The 14,196-nt window shown below is 38.3% G+C and overlaps 1 protein-coding gene across 17 annotated transcripts in view; it reads right to left on the reverse strand.

The window, feature by feature from the left end:
• LOC143902809 (protein muscleblind) overlaps nucleotides 1-14,196 on the reverse strand; it is a 435,206-nt gene that overhangs the window by 183,497 nt on the left and 237,513 nt on the right. Inside the window, exon 4 of one of the 17 annotated variants that reach the window (XM_077415988.1) lies at nucleotides 4,259-4,360. The exons of the other annotated variants lie outside the window; for them this stretch is intronic. Within the exon in view, the coding sequence (XP_077272114.1) occupies nucleotides 4,274-4,360 (87 nt within the window). The 3' untranslated portion in view covers nucleotides 4,259-4,273. Of the gene's footprint in view, nucleotides 1-4,258; nucleotides 4,361-14,196 lie in introns of those variants that run through there. 17 annotated transcript variants of the gene reach the window in all.

Consider the following 14,196-nt stretch of genomic DNA (forward strand, 5'->3'; position numbering starts at 1 on the left):
AAACAATATAATATAAGCAATTTTCACCAAGTATTTTACCAAAATAGCTTTGTAACTATTGACTATTATCAAAAATGGTATTTCATCGGATTTCTCTGCTTCGCAACCTGGTTATGATAGAAAAAATTTTTGCTTGGCACACACACGCACACACATGCACTTCTACAATATCCTGTATATAGATGATTTACACGACACGTCAATTCCTTGCGTCCACGCGCAAGCAAACGTAGCGGAGAGACCTAAAACCCATCGGGTTGAGTTTATTGTGCATCGAGGGTTCCTGCGAACCGACAGTCGGTCCTTTGCTTACCGAAGGCGTGTGTAACGTCGCATATAGACGTTCTTTTGTTTGCTCGAGATGAACACGGTACTATGCAAAAGAGGGGAGAGCGAGTTTGCATTCGGTGGACTATCGAATTACAACGCGCTGTCCGCGCCGCTACTCAGCTACTCGCTACGAGTTCCACTAACAACTGCAGTCGCAGAAGCTACGTCACACCCATTGTTGGAAAACGGACGTAACTACACGTGAAATCGTCTTTGGGGGGAGGGGGCCAATGTACCTTCGATTACATACGCTTATGACCAATGTCGCGCACACGCGGCACGTGGTCTCCCATCGTAAACCGCTGTCACATACATGCGGTACAAGTTATCACTGAATTAAACGGTCAGATCCTTTAATTCGGCGTGTAAATTCGTTTAAACGTAGCAGGCAATTTATCAGCGGATTTAACACTAACGTAATATTTGACATTAGTTTACTTTCCGTAAAATTTATATTCTCCTCTTTAAGAAGTTTGTTTAACGGATAAATATTAGTAATATGGTTGAAATATTTTTGTTTTATGGATATACGTTTATCCCTAATATAAACATTAAAATAAAGTAGCAAATCGATGATAGAGCGCTGCGTTCTTTTGATATACAATTTTTACTTTGTTATTTTTATTTATTTTTCTATAAACTCCCTTCCATCAATTAAAAGATATTAAAATTTACTTTCGTAAAAGCATTTAAAATTATGAAGAGTCTAAATTCCGGTAAACTTTTCAACTACAAATTCAAACCATCTACCCCAGTGGATTAGTATCCAGCTGAATTCTAGAGACTGAAAAATACTGGTTTGCTCCCGTCGCGTCGCGCCGAGCACTTTGCACGCCAGTTCGAGTTTTACTCGCAATTACGAGTCGGCTACGGACACATCGTTGAAAGCGGACAGTCCGGCCCCGCTCGTTTACTTCGTTTATTTACCGAGGTACTCGCGACTTGAGCTTTACTCGAGTAATTAGACTCGAAGCGCAGTGCTGTCTTCGAAAGCGAACGAAATGTCGGGTCTGTCCCCAAAGCTCTATATATATATATATATATATATATCTCTCATCTTCTTCCCTCTATCTCTTTCTCTCGCGCATTTATTTCCCATACGTTACAATCCTTCCACTCCATACTCGCCGGAGAGTTCACTTACAATCAGGATAGAAGCTTCCGAGATAACGTTGTAGGAACAGACGGAAAGACCGTGTGTGCCAACGCGTCGTCGTCGTCGCCGTCCGGTTTGTCGCGGATTTACTGCGTCGGGTTATACCTACCGTCTGCTAGCGCGTCGTCGTATCCGCTTAAAATTAAAGCCGAAGCGCGGAATTACCGCGTGGAGAATAAACGAAACGCGAGCGAAAGAATTTCAAATGGCAAATGGCAAGTGCGCACGTTGCCGCGCAGTCTGCGTCTCGGGGTACGAGAGCCGGCATGAGCAAGTTCGCGCGCCGTGTGCCGCATCGATGCGCGCGTATACGTAACTTCTGCATGCCGCGGAATTCCGCCCGAAACTATGGCAGATGTTCGAAAACGTATCCGGCGGCGTTTTTGCTTGGCCGATAGGATTTACACTTCAGCAGTAATGGCTGATTGCACCTACATCGCTTACTGCGGCTTCAAGCGCGAAACGAATAGCGTGGCATGCCAAATGAAAAGTTGCTCGCTTGTTCTCCCTTTTTCAAAGACAAATTTGTGTTCTGCCAAATGTTCGTGCAGTTGTAAACATTTTGAGCGAGAATGTAGATAAAAGTGCAAGTGCAAAACAAATACGAATATATCTAGAATATCGAGTCAATATAAATTTGTAATTTCGTGTTATCACATTATTTCTATGTTACTAAATTTCTTTAAAATATTGCATCAAATAATGGTTGTAAACTTGCTAAAATAAATTCAAAATATCAATAAATAATGAAAAAGTTATTAATATTTTTTCATAATAAAAAATGTTTTTATTATTTGGTAAAGATATAAGTTAAAGTTATATATTAGGTTAAGGAAAAAGTAATCCATTTTTTTTTCGTTTATTTCAAGGCTTTATTTAACATAATTATATAGAATTGTTCGATTAGAGTCAATATGCACCGTTTTGTTCTACAATTTGTTGCCATTTCAAAGGTAATTTCATGATGCCTCTCTCATAGAAGCCCTGGTCCCTACCTGTGCGAGGTGCATCTTTAACATCAAAATTACCGGAACGAAATCGATGAAACCAAAATTGCGCGCGATTGGCTGTAACAGTATCGGGACCATAAACACCATTCACAATTTCAGCCGCCTGGCTTGCATTTTCGCCTTTATCGAAGCAAAATTGTAAAATATACTGAATTTTCTCTTTGTTGACGTCCATCTTTTTTCACAACTGAATCGACCAATCACAAAACAGTTATAGAATAACCTATGTGATTAATACATAATGTGATATATATCACTCTAGCCATCTAGCGAAAAAATAATGGATTACTTTTTCCCCAACCTAATAGATAGTTTATATTCACCATATTTTTTTTTAATATGATGATTAATTTAAAAATACATTAAAAAATAAGAAACGGTTCTGTCTGTGTAATTGTACTGTTCCAGAATTAATTTTCTAATTGGTTATTATCAGTCTTATGCAAGTAACTTGTTCACTTATCTATCTATTTTCTTATCAATTTCGTATAAACCTGCCATTTCAACTGTGATTAACTTAATTTTCTTCTATTTGTATATATTACACAATTATAAAATTATAGAAACCTGCAAAGAGGAAAATAATTGCTGATGGATAAGCTAATGCCAATCGTTTTATCAATAAAGTCAATCCGATTAATTCTTCTTTTTATATGTATAACCTACACACACACACACACACACACGCACGCACGCACGCACGCACGCACGCACGCACGCACGCACGCACGCACGCACACACACACACACACACACACACACACACACACACACACACTCCAGGAAAAAAATATAGTAAATAAATTAACTCAGGATTGAAATTAAGATAAAAATGACTAGCATTATCGATGCACCCAAGCAGAAGAGCACTTCTTGAACGACCACAGTCCGTTCACAAGACCACAGTCTTTGCATTTTGCATTAAATCTAATCAATTAATAATAATAACTTTTAAAAAACTTCGGTCTTTACCGAACGATCTTCATCTATTTTCATGCGCAAGATAGAACTTTAAAAGGTTTGTTTTAAAATTTGTTTTTAAATTTTTAAAGAAAATCAAACATTCTGCCCTATATTAGTGTCAGAATTTCGAGATACATCGATGAACGATATTCAGGATTTTTCATGGAAAAATGTGGCGCGCCGACATGTCGCCGATTAATCTATCTCGTTTGTCCGTCTTGCTAATTCGCTCCCGTTTTTGCTTGCATGCCTCCGTCGATGGCGGAGATGCAAATTTAGAAAATACTCGGCGACGTCGTGTCTAGTAGCTTCGACGCACGCGACTTTTACATACTGTTGTAATTAGGCACCGCGTAGTCGTAGACGGATATTTTTGTAATTGAAAATGATCGATCGTGGCGTCCACGAGTCCCGCGATACCGATGAGTAATAAGATTACCTATATACTTAAAACGGCGACTTATGTTTAGGCAAACAAATCGTCCAGAAATCAGAATTCTCACAGATTTATATAATTGTTAAATTAAGTAATTAGTGAGAAATAAAGCGTGCATAACATTTGGTAGTATAAAAATATTTTTATAAAGCAATATATTATATATTTGATAATAGCGTGTGGTAAAAAAGTTGCGAATTAAGAAAATAAATTAAAATATTTATAAATCAAGAAAAATTGAATATTAGTGTAGTTATAAGTTTACGAATATTTATAGTTAAAAAAATTATATAAAATGTACAACTTATTATTAGTTCCATTATAATTATGAGCTGCAATGATATAAATCTTGTATCAAATTGCAATTTCTTGATGTGACTATAGAAATATATTATATATGAGTAATTTACTCACTCTGTGTTGTCGACTGATGTAGAAGGGCAACGTGAAAACATTGTTACGTACCTGAAACAAAAAAATAACAAGTCAGTATCAGTCATCAAGCAATTCGGACATTTTTATTACCCCCCTTCGGGTGTTTCATTTTGCCGGACAATCGCGACCCCAATGAAACTTATGGCCAACGGCGATAAAACTATATAGCGCTACAACGCGACTCTACAACACTCTATAAAAGCGCGCCCAGTAAGGTCACGTATTTAATAACGCCATACATTGGGCGGACGCAGATAAATTGGATACGGCACGTATCAAGATTTACGCTCTTAACCATCACCGGTGCAGGGCCATGGCCTTTGATTCTCAATAAGACATATTTTTTTGTTCCATTTTCGTGAATTGGGCTCCACTCCTGGATGGAGTTTATTGAAATAGAAGTGATAAAATGTGACACTACGTGTCTTTAATCGATGTGCCATTGACCAATGTCATTTGACATTTTTTCTTTTTTATGCGGTGCAGTATACATTCTGATTTATATCAATGTAGATCAGATTATGTTAAATATAAACTTTGCAGGCTTCAAGATTAAAAATACGAAAAAGTTCAAAGTAAAAACATAATAAAAAAAATGTCTAAGAATTTATTTAGCTAAAAAAGCTATAGTACAAGAAAGAATAAAAATATGTATTAAAATGCATCATTTGGTCGCTTTCTCATTGCTCGATTTTTTATTCAATTATTTTCCTACGAGATCAAAAAAGAGAGTAACTACATATCGTTATATTGCATGAATAAACGGAAAAAAATAGTCGGTTGTATCATAAATTGAATTCGGATATTGGTTGACGCAGCATGCACATGCAGTTACATCAAATCGCATATTTAATTCCGATAGGAATATAAGCTGCGCATCAAAGAAACCTTTGAGCATCAAAGGACATCTCCGGGAGAAGAGCCAAGCATCGGCTGTCGCGATCTAGTTTACATTCAAGCAACCTCCGGCTCTCGAAGATGGAGTCAAGGAAAATTGTCGGTAGAATAGACGCAATATCATTGGGGAGAAACGATCTGGAATCTTTGTGAAACATTCTAAATGTAAAAATGTTTCCTCAAAATTCATAATTTGGGTAAATTGAAAATAAAAAGGCTCTGTTCTTAATGCAGAGTAAAAAGTACACTTAACAAACATCATTGAATTCTCAATTGTGAAGAGTCAAATTTAACTCGAAGATACTTGTAGAGTATCGCATGGACAATATGTTTCTACTTTGTTACTGCAGTATTCTTTAATTCTTTTACAATCCTCATATAAAAATGTGTATATTCTTGTATTGTAATAAAAATACATGAAGAAAAGTTAAATTTCAAGATGCTCTTTTAATTCACTAATATTTCCTTTCCTTAATTTAAATCTTAAATCCATTAACAATATAATACCCGCGCTTATGTTTGTAATTAAATTACCGCTATCGTAATAGACATTTCATCAAATTCAACCATATCTTAATTAAAGCGTTTAAATCTAAGAACAAAAGAATCTATTTCTTAAATGAGTCATTTCAAAGTTTATATGCATATGGGTATCTACAATTAGGCTTTAACCGGGAGCCGCCACGTAAGTGGATTTATGTCGGAAAGGGTCCCGAAACGCACACACACACACGATGTAGCGGAGTATGAGGAAACGTTACGTACTTATAGTTATCAAAGGTTTGCAAGGGCAGCAGTACCCTCCTCCGCTAAGTTTCCTCTGAGGTCTTAAAGGTGTCCCGCGCGCTGCACGCGAATTTCTCAAGTTATGATTTAGTATCCGGTAGATGGTCTGAGGTGAGATCAGAGGGATACGTCTCAAGAAACACGCTTACGAGAGAAAGAGAGAACAAAAGTAGAGAAGCGGTAGTCAACGCAGAAATACGGGATGCCTCAATCGTATTTTTATCTACAGAACCAGAGAGGCAGGAAAAACCATCTTGTTTAATAATAAAATAATATTCACGACTAGTTTATAAAATGCAATTTACTTATATCGTTGTTACGAAATTCATTAGCATAAACAAATGCGCTCGTTCACAGACACCCATTGTAATAACGCAGACGGGAAGGAACATGAAGCAAAGGTGGCTATACATCCTGCCGGAAAAAAAGCGTAAAAGAAGGATGAACGAAAGGTGAGGTAGAAAAGAAGAGCGAGAGCAAGAGCATATATGATACAATAAAAAAAAGTATGAAGAAAGAGAGACAGCAAATCGTACAGAGAGAGAAGTATAAGTGGCGGCCGGACGGGAGAAAAAGCAGACGGTGGTATCGCGGTGAAGAGGTAGGGAAGAGAGGATGAGAGAGATGAGAACAGAAACCGGAAGAAAAGGAGCAGATAGAGAAGGGAGGATGCGAGGTCGAGAGGAGGAGTAACTTCCTAACAAGGCGGTTATAGTTGCGGCTTAGCAACGCTATGAACGCGAAATATTGCGAGCCGGCGGGTTTCCTCGTTCTGGTTCCCTCCTCCCTCTTCGCACCACCTCGCCGGCCTGCTTACTTCGGCTGTCTGTGTGCCGTATGGTCGTCTAATGCCGAAGTACTGGCCGGATGCGGCAAAATTTCGATATGCCGATAATCGATTCTCTACCGGCGCGAGACGCAAACGGTCTCCCACAGCGGCTAATGTCCACGATGGATATGAATAACGGAATACCAGCGATATCAAAGAATTCATTTCTCTACGCTATGTACACGGCAAATGTATCTTACGCCAATTGCGCTGCAGTTCTATTGTCACAAAAACGTAGAAATTATTTTCACGCGTTTATGAAGTATAGATCTAAATTCAATGAAACTGATTCCGAAGAAAGTCTCAATTTGTAGTCAGCCAATTTGAACGGTGGACATTTTTTTCTTTAGTTTTTTAACTTAAGGAAAGTAGGAAACGAGCGAAACAAAAGTAGGAAATATAATATAATATTTTGCTAAATTGCTGCCAACTCGCAGTCATTCCAACAGTTAAAAAACGAAATAATCGTGCAGATTTTTCGCCGACACCTGCAATTCTGCATCGTAATTATCCGCATGGTTGGTTGCTGCGAACGCAAGCAGGTTCCCCATGAAATCGCGGCTAGTCGACAACTGACACATGAAAATTTCATAAGATTGAGCGAAATTGTTCTGGCTCTATGCGTTTTGTTTTGCGTCGCGGTAAATAAAAGTTTTAGCATCTCGTATAATGTCCAGGAAAGTAAAGACTATTCTAAATATAATAATAATATAGCATTGTCTATATTACTAATTTGTATATAATGTTAATAACGGCAGCAAAATATATCCTTTTAAAAGGAAATAGTTTTGTCCATAAGGCCGTCAAGTTCTTGCGTAATTCCAAAATCTACTTTCTGTCCAAAGCGAAAAAAACCTTGTTAATGGAAAACAACAAAACAACACTTTATTTTATAGCAGCAATAACTTTTAAGGACGAGTGAATATAAGAATTATGCGACCAACCAGTTCAATTTTTAGTTTGTCGGAGTATTTCCGCAAGCCGCAAACCGTCGAGCTCATCTTAATTAGAACGTAATTTGTCAGCGGAGATCTTAGCGTTGAGATCAAAGGGTATAATGAAGGGCATTGGAAGTTTCCGCACGAAACACAACTTCTTTAAGAAAGTTTCGCGAGTGATTCGATTAAATCCAAACGGCATACGCCCTCTTTGACGTCACGATCTAATTATTTCCGACTGTCGTTGTAATCGGTACAACGATTGAGAGTGGAAGCGGAAACTTGTCTGTCTTCATTCAACGCGCCTAAATATGTCTACCCTATAGCGTGCCTGTTGCACTGCGATTTGCATAGATGCAGCAAGTTGAAGCTGCCAGCTGCCGTCGAAATCCCGTCATTTTCTTCTGCGATTATAATTTTCATCCCTTCAGTTTTAAACTTGACTCAAACATAAAATTACCAGAGTGTGTATACTGTGTGTGCTAGAGTGTCTTGTGTAAAAATAATAATTTTGATCGTAATAAAATATTTATGGATAGACATTTATTTAGCATTCATAGATACTCATCTTACTAATTGTAAGTTAAAAATATTAATTCTTTGTCTACGTATAATAATTTAAAACGCTATTCGCATAAATGTCACTGGTCACAAATCGTGGAAACGAAGTTAAAATTATATGCGCAAAATAATTAATAATATATCGCGTATCTCTCAATAACGAAAAAATCGCATAAACTTTGCCTACTCAATAAAAATGTCATAACCAAACGACAGGATTAATAATCGTCCATCACGATCTATTAAAGCTGTAAATCGCTACATCGTATAGATATCCAAATAGGAAATCACGAGGCGAACAATGGAAACGATTGATTTAATCGGCCATTTAGTTTCGCCGAGAGAATCAGCCGGCGTGTGTGCACAACCATCGTACATGTCCACTCGCGTTCCGCTGGGGGATGGATATAATTTTTATTTATTTACACAAAGGTCGGCTATCGCCCTTAGCCTCCGCGCGTCGGATCGCAATAGAGCGGCTGGTTTATATTTTATTCATCCCCTATTGAATTCGGGCTCGATCTTACGAAAGTGTCTCTACCATGGCCACCACCCGGTCCTCGTGCTCTCTTTGCTGTGTGTCTCTTCTGACTCGGATCAGGGTCCTCCCCCCCTCCCACTCCCCTTTTCCGCCTCTTCAGCTTCTCTACGTGGTAGGTATTCCAATCTCACTATGCTCCGCCAGACCTCCTTCGTTTCATCCTTCTTCGAGAGCACCTCCTTCCTCGTTCCCTACTCGCTTTCCGTTTGTCCTCCTCTCGAAGACCACCCAGGGCTTTAGGTTCTCTTTAAATCTGTACCGCACGATACCTTTGCGTTCTCTCTCGACTTGACAATCGTTCGTTCGCAGCCTTCGAGCAACACATGTCGTTTATCGAAAACGACTTCGTGCACGCTGAATTGCTTTTGTATGCGCCAATCCTTGGAATCAAATCGCCAGCGAGCACATTCGAAGCGATCGTACATATATGTAAATGTATATTTTATATATATGAGCGGCGTGCGTATATAGCCGAAAGCCAAAATATGTATATGGGTGTAAAATATCAGGTTCTTAATTGCAACATGTGATTTGATGAAAAACAATAAGCGACCGTTTTCTTCATAACGCACTTCAGATCGGACTCAAGTTCGGTGTAATCGTCGCGAGACTTCGTGGTAGACAATGGACGAATTCTCCTCGTCTTCCCTTCTTCTAGTTTCCGCACCGCTCTCGAATCCTTCACGCCTTGCAATTTCAGAAGTGTCGAGACAGCACTCGTACCCAGACGCTATTAAATATTGAAAAACTCCGCCCGGCGTCTTACATACGCCTCCGTATCTCTATCTGCCTGCATACGTGACAATGCGTGTAAAAGATCTCGCATAGCGAGTGCGCGTGCTATTGCATCGTTATGGCGTGAACTTCAGGTTTTTTCAAAGCAAACAAGAAACGCAACAATAATCGCATACAATATAACTATATTATATAAAAAATAAATTGTTAAAATGTAAATACAATAAATATTCGTTTAAAAGATGCCATATATAAAATCAACAAGAAATAGAAACTACTAAAGTTTGTTATTTAAAAAACTGATCTAATTTATCCAAAAACTATTCCGCTTAACTTTATTACCTGATTGATGACAATATCACAATTTAATTACTATATTACAATGAAAGTGTATCCATCGATCAAGTTGACTGAAGAAATATATAAGACGCGATCGTTCCATTTCTCTTTAGGCTCGATTACTGCAACGGGTCATTTAGCGCTAGTCTCAGTCAAATCCAGTTTTTCTTTCCTTCCTAAACCTATATCGTGAAAACCTATAATCTAAAAAAAATGGCGAATAGCATACTAGATTTATTTAACCCAAAGTGCTGATGAATTACCGTGCATGATTTATCTACAGAGTTCCAATGTAAAAAACAAGAAAAAATCTAATAAATCTCAACCCTGACAATCCAATATTTCAATGGTCCGGCTTGAGAAAGGCAGAAACTTTGCGTCGGAAGCGTCGCAAAAGCGGGTCCGTCGCCAACAATAAGAAAGCCATGACGATGATATCGGTTTCTGCAGCGACAAGGAATCCGTGTCACGCCTTGGAACACTAAACGTGCCACATAAGATAAAACGCGGTACGAGACTTAGCCGCGTACGACGTACGTGTGTAATTGTCGGTCGGACGTCTTACGACGGGGTACATCCGAGAAAAATGCGGGTCCGCCGTCGTAATTCGCCGAGTATCGAAAAAACGTTGTGTCCTAGACGCGAGGTATATCTCGAAGCGGGCTTCGATAAAGTCGGGCGTACGTGCCGCGGCCGGGGGCCGCACGAATAATCGGAGTCGTTTAGCTCTCCAACATCGGCCATCACTCGAATCTTACGATTTCGTGTTTATTCCACAGAACGTAAAGTAAAACAATCCCCGGTATAATGGCAAAATCGATTGTCCCCACCCTATGGCGAACGTAGCGGGCATTTATTCAAAAGTAAGCATGAGAATAACGAGAAGAGATTTGCGCATTAACATTTTTACGCAATCGCGACAGTACTATCACAATAATAGTAATAAGTAGATAAGTAGATAAAAATACAATTTTTATAATCAAAAGTACCCAAGAAGATAAAAAAAAAAAGAAACATATTCATTTAAATAAATTTAAAATGACGACACAATGTTTTTACAAGAAAAAAGAGAAAAATCAAGTTTTATTCACTTAATCCGCATAATCATTCACGCGTTAAATTTGCATAAACTAGGAACAATTTCCGTGTGCAAGGTACGGTAAACAAATCGATTAAATGGAGAACTATTCTTACCGATTTACATGAACTCGCATTACTGTTATTCTCTTCTCGCTATTGCGCAAAACCATTTTCTCTTAATGACGTGAGTTTCCTGAAAATAGGCTTTATATCACGCGCTCGTACCTCCAGTTTCCTCTCTGGTCCACATCGGTGCGATGGCACAGGCGCGTAAGTACGACGCACCTAACGACAGTGGGTACCTTTACGAGTCCGGCCGGTCCTTTCGCACGCGATAATTGCAGCATATTCTCGTAATTATTCGAGTCCGAATAATTTCTCTCCACGAGTGCGAACAAAGACCGAAACGCCGCCGGATGTCCCTGTGAAACCGGCGTACAAGGTTCTTCTTTCGACTCGCCCGACTCGGAGGAAGACTCGCTTATTTGCGGTGTGCGTATCATGGCGTTGAGCTTCGTACGCGAGAAGTGCCGAAAACACGGACGTACACATGGACGACGATGTACACCGCAATTGGCAAACAAGACTCGTGTCGATGGTATAGGAAGAGGGGAAAAAGCCGTCGCGGAAACGGAGACGAGCGAGCGAGTTAGCAAACAAGAGAAAAAAAGAGAAAAAGAAAGAGAAAGAGAAAGAAAAAAAGAGAGAGAAAAATAGGAGAAGGCAGTCCAGATGAGACAAATTCCAAAAGAGATGTGCTTTTAATTATACTAACGCCCGGTGTCCGATTAAATGAACAAAGGAGCCAAACTCGCGAAGCTCGGTGCAAATTTAATTATAGAGAAGAAGAGAGCGCGGAGAGGAGGGCGAGAAAAGGAGCGAGGCAAAGAAAGGAGTACAAAATAGAAAGGAGAGACAGCGAGGACAGTTAAGCTGCAGACTGTGCGTATGCCATAAAGAAAGACTGAGCGAGAGGGGGAGGGAGAGAGATTGATTGATTGAGCTTTATTAGCCTTCTCAGCTATTTTTTACATAAAATATCGTTAAATTAATTCCTCTACATGAGGTACAATATGTTCTCTTAACCTACGTTTGAAAGGTTCAATTCTTTCGCATTGCTTAATTTTTATCGGCAGGGCGTTATACATGTTCAAACCTTCATAAAATATACTTTTCTGTGAGCTTCTCGTCCTGCGATATTGAATTCTAATATTCTCAGTCTGTCTCGTTTGCCGTCCACTCACATCGCCTACTATTTCTATCCTATTACTTAAATGTTTTGGCATTATGCCTCTTACTATCTTAAAAATAAAAATACATACATTGTACATTAGCCTCTGTCTTACATTCATAAACTTAAGGGTTTGCAGCATCAATTCTACCTTTGTATATCGCGAGCATTGCAGTATGACTCTCATGGCACGGTTTTGTGCCACTTGCAGTCGATTCAGTTGCGTCTCACCCATGCCTATTAACATCGTTGCGCAATATTCAAAGTGAGGCGCTATGATAGACTTATACACAGTACATCGAGTGTACGCCAATATATCATTTCCTATTCTATTCAGAAAACTCACTTTTTTCCCTATTTTCTTTAACATATAATCACAGTGATTCTCCCAACGAAGTTTACTATCGATCATTACACCCAGATATGTTTCGTTATCTCGACACGCTCAATTATAGTTCCATCCAAACTTTTTACTATTATGTCTGTTTTTATTTCTTTTCTTATACTTCTAACTATCATATATTTGGTCTTATCTGCATTCATTTTTAACATATTCACATTCATCCATTCTTCAAGTATATCGAGCATCATATTTAGTTTTATTTCTAATTCCTCACAACTTTCTCCTGTTACACTTGCGGTTGTGTCATCTGCAAATAATCTAAATATACTTCCCTCCGGACAGATTTTAACTATATCATTTATATATAAAATAAACAATAGAGGTCCTAATACTGATTCCTGTGGCACGCCATGTACTGTCTTAATTATTTTAGAACATATATCATTGAATCTAACTTGTTGCTTTCTATTACTTAAATACGATATTATCCATTCCAATACCACTCCTCTTATTCCATACTGATATAATTTTTCCACTAATCTTACTCTATCTATTGTCTCAAACGCTCTCCTAAGATCCAGGAATAACACCCCCACCATTTTTTTCTCCTCAATTATCAACTTCCATTCCTCGATAAAACTTTGAATTGCTGTCTCACACGACTGCTGTTTCCTAAATCCCGATTGGTATTCGGTTATTATTTCATTGTCTTCTAGAAATTTTTCAGACTGTTTTTTTACAACTAACTCTAATACTTTTTCATATATCGGTAACATATTGATCGGTCTATACTCGCTCGCTTTTTTTGGTCTGTTTACCTTTGGTATCGGTATTATCGTGGATGTTTTCCATCCTTCTGGAAATTTACCTGTCCTAAGCGAATCATTTATTACCCCTACAAACTCATCTTTTATCACAGGTAGCACCATTTTCAGTATATCACTATTTATCCCTTCCTCTGTTCTATTCTTTCGTGGTAGTTCCCTAACAATTTGTTCCAGATCAATGGCACTAATTGGCTCAAAATTTTCCATAATTCCCTTATTCTCGATTACATAAATAGGTCTCCTACCTGTGCCTTCTATCCCCTTATTACCAGTAGATTGCACAATGTTGCTAATACTTTTTACATAATATATATTAAATTTATCAGCTATATTGCATTCTTCTATGTCTTCTAATATTTCAAAATCTACATTATCGATGTTCTCTGAACCCCTTTGCTCACCTTTAATTAATTCTTTCAAAGTTTTCCACATTTTTGTAGGATCACACCTATTATTATCTATCATATTCTCATAATATTCTTTCTTTTTTGCCCTAATAAGTTTAACTACTGCATTTCTTTCATTCTTAAAAAATCCCCAGTCCTGTTCTTTGCCTGAGCTTATTGCTCTACTGTGAGCCTCATCCCTTCTATCTGCTGCCATTCTAATTTCATCTGAATACCACATTTTCCCTTCCCATATTTTCGGAATCTTAAACTTTTTCTTAGGTGCTACAGTATCCATTATACTTACTATACTATTAACAAATCTCTCCGCCCTTATACTTATATCTAGCCCTTGACCTTGCTCAGTTCTTTT

This window comes from Temnothorax americanus, unplaced genomic scaffold (genome assembly GCF_048541705.1).
Source record: "Temnothorax americanus isolate GAGA-0224 unplaced genomic scaffold, ASM4854170v1 Scaffold40, whole genome shotgun sequence".
NCBI lineage: Eukaryota > Metazoa > Arthropoda > Insecta > Hymenoptera > Formicidae > Temnothorax > Temnothorax americanus.